General features: G+C 48.7%; 1 protein-coding gene across 8 annotated transcripts in view; it reads left to right on the forward strand.

Moving 5' to 3' along the window:
- Nucleotides 1-2,122, forward strand: part of unc13a (unc-13 homolog A (C. elegans)) — a 52,855-nt gene extending 50,733 nt beyond the window's left edge. For all 8 annotated transcript variants that reach the window (XM_071345096.1, XM_071345098.1, XM_071345097.1 and 5 more), the window contains one exon: nucleotides 321-2,122. In XM_071345096.1, the coding sequence (XP_071201197.1) occupies nucleotides 321-609 (289 nt within the window). In that variant the 3' untranslated portion in view covers nucleotides 610-2,122. The remainder of the gene's footprint in view (nucleotides 1-320) is intronic.
- Nucleotides 2,123-6,000: the final 3,878 nt, after the last annotated feature.

A 6,000-nucleotide genomic window follows, 5' to 3' on the forward strand; every position in this document is an offset into this window, starting at 1 on the left:
ACTACAGTCTGGCCTCAGTGGTACGAAGCGTCTGCCGATTGTGGTGGCGTCGTAGTGGAACTTATCATGTTGAATACGGATAGGGAATCCTGTCAGTTTTTCATCTATTTACAGTGATTATTATTATATTGTATTTAGCAGACCACCTATATGCTTTTATCATGCATATGGGTGGTCCTGGAAATAAAAACCCCTCTCCTGGCGTTGTAAGAGCGATGCTCTACCAACTGAACTAAAGAGGACCACCTCCCTTATACGAGTGGTGGATCAGTGTAGATGCATTGATTTGAATGGTGTGTCCGTGTCTCGTCTCCTTGCAGCACCCTCAGTAACGAGGTGGGCACAGAGTGTTACGAGCTGCAGGTGTGTGTGAAGGACTACTGCTTCGCCCGGGAGGACCGTACGGTGGGCATGGCCGTGATGCAGTTGAAGGACATGTCCTCTAGGGGCAGCGTGGCTTGCTGGCTCCCCCTGGGGAAACGCGTGCACATGGACGAGACGGGCCTCACCGTCCTCCGCATCCTGTCCCAGCGCAACAACGACGACGTGGCAAAGGAGTTCGTCAAGCTCAAGTCAGACCAGCGCTCTCCCGAGGAAGGCCGAGGCTGAGGGGGCAAAGTCTTTATTCGATCAGCGCCACCTACAGGCTAGGAAGTCCTTCTGCGGACTGACTGCAAGTCAAATTACTGCCCTGATGTTGTAGTGTTGGACAAGCACAGAGAAACAGTTCTTTACTACAGTACTGTACATACATCTCATTGAAGAAGACGTGATACCATCTACAGGCATTGCCCTGATTGTCTTGAAAGCACCGATGTCTTTATTATGAATATGATTAATTATCTTGTAAAAATGCATAGATATAATCGTAAACACAGAAAACCCCACAACACTGACCAACGTTCTACAACACATCCACACACACAGAGAGTTGAAGTCATAGAGTATATAGAGTATGTAGTGGGCTCTCTCTATTTCCCATAGCATAGGCCATGTCTTAGTGCTCTCCAATCACACATTTGAACTAGAATCTGCCAATCTCTCTTCTTGTAGCCTTGAAAGTCTTGACGTCTCTTCTATTACATTAACTCCACGTTCCCTTCCTTTGTCTAGACTAGACTAGTGCCAATGGATCAATCCATAATGTTATGCCAAGTCAAGCCCTAAGCACAAGTCAACAGGACCAACTGTGAACAGCAGACCATCAGGCTTTTAGGCCTCATACATTCCAAAGAGTCAGGTTTACACACACTGGTTTATGATACTATTTCCATGGGTTGTCCACCATGGGCTGAATTCTGGATCTTCTCTCATTCCGACATGGAGTATCTATAGCAGAGCAGGCTGGACAAATTATAAATGTAAATGTTTATAAGTATTAATTAGAGATATTATCAGTGAATTGATGGTATATTTAAAGACTATATGAAGACTTTGCACTTGAAAGAGAGTGTCCCTGTCTGTCTGTCTGTCTGTTTGTCTACCCTGTTACAGAGCTTTCTGCCTGAAACCCTCTAATGCCTTGTTCTGTCAAACCTGTTGTCCGTCTTCAGTACATAGTGAGAGCAACCTGATGAAGACAAGCCTCGGGGCTCTGTAGTTCATCAGCACGTGTGTGGGTGTATGTTCAAGAGAAGGATATGAATGAGTGTGTATACAGGTGTGCTATCTTAATTTGAACAGTTTCTCAGGAAATGTGAGTTACTATGTGGATTTTAATTAATGGACATTTTTGTAGGGGTTTCTAAATGTTTAGTTAGGATAATTCAAGTCTGACATTTTAAAGTGGAAATTACAAACTTTAGAAGCATTTTTAAACCTTCACTATATTACAATTTGCATTTGCTGCAGCGCCGGAAAAGAATTCTGCGACAACAGAGTGATCAAATTAAGATAGCACATCTGTATACTGTTTGTGTGTTATATTGTTACAATGTTGACCTTGTGTAGACACCAGTGTTGCCTGTTTGTGTAAATGTGTAAATCACAGAAAGCCATCAAGAACATAGAACACAATATAGTGGAAGAACACATAGTCTATAGTATATTTAGATTCTTTCAGAATATCCTAAGTGTCTTTTACTTGGTGGAATGCAAGTAAAACATTTTGGGTGAAGGTTTATTGCTTGTTTGATCAGAAACGTTTAGTGGGCTGAACAGTACAGAGTATAAACAGAGCTCCATTAGTTTGCCTTGGAAAACAGCCACCTCCTCTCCTTTAACCTCTCTGATCAACATGTGTCAGCGTGGAAGAGAGCAGTTAGAGACAAAACACTGAGGCATTTCTTACCGCTTGTGTTGCCATAGCAACCTCTTGTCAAATGAAGATGTCAGGCCACGGGTGACCCCCACGGTCTCTTTTTTTGTCTTTCTTCCCCTCTGCTGGGGGAAGCACACATGACCTATAACCTTTTACCTAGAATGGCCAGGCTGTCTGGTCCTGGTTCTGAGCACACAGGGTCTGTCCACAAGGGCTATAGTACGGAACTGCTCCTGCCTGCCCTCTTCAATGGTGAAACTTGCCATAGCTATGTGGGGGGAAAATCTCATAACATTCATGGCATGGCTCTCACATTTAGAAGAAGCACATAGAAAGCATGCAAAGGGTAGTAAGCACAGGGAAGGGTAGTAAGCACAGGGAAGGGTAGTAAGCACAGGGTACCTACAGGGTATTGGTGGTGTTGTAGCTCATAGTGCATGCATGGTACCCAGACTGTATCTAGTGCCATTCCAGGACCAAAGGTCCCAATTTTCACCCCTTTATCATTGATTAAAGTTCTTGGAGGAGGTTGAGCCTGCAGGATAGGATCGTATGTATTCCTGTGATGTCAAAACTGGATTATATTAAGACTGTCAATGGAATGACAGGTCTCTCATCTCATCCCACTCTCTCCCCTCTAAAGCCCACTACACTGCCTCCCCTCTCTCCCCTCCACAGCCCACTGCACTGCCTCCCCTCTCTCCCCTCCACAGCCCACTGCACTGCCTTCCCTCTCTCCCCTCCACAGCCAACTACACTGCCTCCCCTCCACAGCCCACTGCACTGCCTCTCCTCTCTCCACTCTACAGCCCACTGCACTGCCTCCCCTCTCTCCCCTCCACAGCCCACTGCACTGCCTTCCCTCTCTCCCCTCCACAGCCAACTACACTGCCTCCCCTCCACAGCCCACTGCACTGCCTCCCCTCCTTCCCATCCACAGCACACTACACTGCCTCCCCTCCTTCCCCTCCACAGCCCACTACACTGCCTCCCCTCTACAGCCCACTACACTGCCTCCCCTCTACAGCCCACTACACTGCCTCCCCTCCTTCCCCTCCACAGCCCACTACACTGCCTCCCCTCTACAGCCCACTACACTGCCTCCCCTCTACAGCCCACTACACTGCCTCCCCTCCTTCCCCTCCACAGCCCACTACACTGCCTCCCCTCTACAGCCCACTACACTGCCTCCCCTCCTTCCCCTCCACAGCCCACTACACGGCGTCCCCTCTAAAGCCCACTACACTGCCTCCTTTGCCTCCCCTCTCTCCCCTCTACAGCCCACTACACTGCCTCCCCTCCTTCCCCTCCACAGCCCACTACACTGCCTCCCCTCTAAAGCCCACTACACTGCCTCCTTTGCTTCCCCTCTCTCCCCTCTACAGCCCACTACACTGCCTCCCCTCTCTCCCCTCTACAGCCCACTACACTGCCTCCCCTCTCTCCCCCCTACAGCCCACTACACTGCCTCCCCTCTACAGCCCATTACACTGCCTCCCCCCTCTCCCCTCTACAGCCCACTACACTGCCTCCCCTCCACAGACCACTACACTGCCTCCCCTCTCTCCCCTCCACAGCCCACTACACTGCCTCCCCTCTACAGCTCACTACACTGCCTCCCCTCTCTCCCCTCTACAGCCCACTACACTGCCTCCCCTCTCTCCCCTCCACAGCCCACTACACTGCCTCCCCTCTCTCCCCTCCACAGCCCACTACACTGCCTCCCCTCTACAGCCCACTACACTGCCTCCCCTCTACAGCCCACTACACTGCCTCCCCTCCTTCCCCTCCACAGCCCACTACACGGCGTCCCCTCTAAAGCCCACTACACTGCCTCCTTTGCCTCCCCTCTCTCCCCTCTACAGCCCACTACACTGCCTCCCCTCCTTCCCCTCCACAGCCCACTACACTGCCTCCCCTCTAAAGCCCACTACACTGCCTCCTTTGCTTCCCCTCTCTCCCCTCTACAGCCCACTACACTGCCTCCCCTCTCTCCCCTCTACAGCCCACTACACTGCCTCCCCTCTCTCCCCCCTACAGCCCACTACACTGCCTCCCCTCTACAGCCCATTACACTGCCTCTCCCCTCTACAGCCCACTACACTGCCTCCCCTCCACAGACCACTACACTGCCTCCCCTCTCTCCCCTCCACAGCCCACTACACTGCCTCCCCTCTACAGCTCACTACACTGCCTCCCCTCTCTCCCCTCTACAGCCCACTACACTGCCTCCCCTCTCTCCCCTCCACAGCCCACTACACTGCCTCCCCTCTCTCCCCTCCACAGCCCACTACACTGCCTCCCCTCTACAGCCCACTACACTGCCTCCCCTCTCTCCCCTCTACAGCCCACTACACTGCCTCCCCTCTCCTGGGTTCTGGTCCATCTGCCCCAGGTATCAGACAGGGCATCAGTGACTCTGCTCAGAACCTGTGTAAGTAGCTGCACTTGCCAATTTACAACTTACTCTGGTGGTCCAGCTCCAGAAAGCACTGCATATAGTATCACCAATTTTTACATGTGGCTCCCATATTTAAACGTGTGTACAACTTGACTCTATGCATCTAATCAGTACCGTTTCTATGTAGATCAGTCGGTTTTGAGCAGTCCTATAATGTTTACATTGTGAGTTATCAGCACAAAGTGTTTTTGTCGAGTCGTGTAAATATTGTTTTGAAACGGGCCAGGTTCTGGGGCAGTAGCTAGTAGTGGCTAAACAACACGGAGAGCAGTGTCAACAGACTCAGCGTAGAGAGGATCAACAACAGACTCTGTATATTGTCATTGTAAATAGTACTTCTGTACCAAACATATATGGTTATATATCTATACAAATACATACACTGAATGAAGTGAAGCTGCTGCTACTTAGTCAACTTGAATCCTGCTGTGGCTGGGTAGTGGATGGACATCCATTTGAACTTTGAACTCCAATGGGAGATGGAATAGGAGTCTATAGGCTACGAATACACAGCCTCACAGACTATTGCGTTGTCACTACATTAACGTACAGGTATAGCAACTGTAGCAAAGAATGCGAATGGCACAATATCTTATTTATTGCTGTTGACAATGATACTGAGTACATTCGGTCACCGAGGCCATTTTCTTTCAGACAGACGTTCTGTGTCTGTGCGTTGAGGTAAAAAGGAAATCTCACCCTTTCAGGTTGGCATGTATGTAGTACAGACAGGCACAGAGGCATGATACAGAGATATAGAAGAAGCACAATGACAACCAGACAGACACGCATGTACTGTCACTGACACGCCCACAGAGGCAGACACATTGGCCGTGTTCAAGAGCAACGATTGATCTACAAGTAATAATGAGTAGTTCATTAGGATGAGGCGATTTGTAGATCAGTCAGTCTGCAGTCACCGACTGCAATGTAGTCAATCTTGAACACGATCCCACTGTGATGCCAGCCTGTACATAGGAAGCAGTGCATGATGGGGAAAAAAGGTCTTTCTTGTGCCAGCACGCGTTTATTTGATGTTATATTTTCCAATTGTTGTCTTCATTTATTTTGATATTTGAGTATTATTTTCTATTTTTCAGAGGTTTGTGAATATATAAATATGTATTACTGATGATGTGTAGTGGTACAAAGTACTCGCATGAGATCATTTTTTTATACTGAAGATGTTTCTAATTTTTTTTAATTCTGGTTGTTCTTATTGAGGGTTGAGGTGCAGCGTTGCTTCTGCTTCCAATAAAATATTCCAGGAAATCTGAAC

The sequence above is a fragment of the Salvelinus alpinus genome, chromosome 16 (genome assembly GCF_045679555.1).
Source record: "Salvelinus alpinus chromosome 16, SLU_Salpinus.1, whole genome shotgun sequence".
NCBI classification, from domain to species: Eukaryota; Metazoa; Chordata; class Actinopteri; order Salmoniformes; family Salmonidae; genus Salvelinus; species Salvelinus alpinus.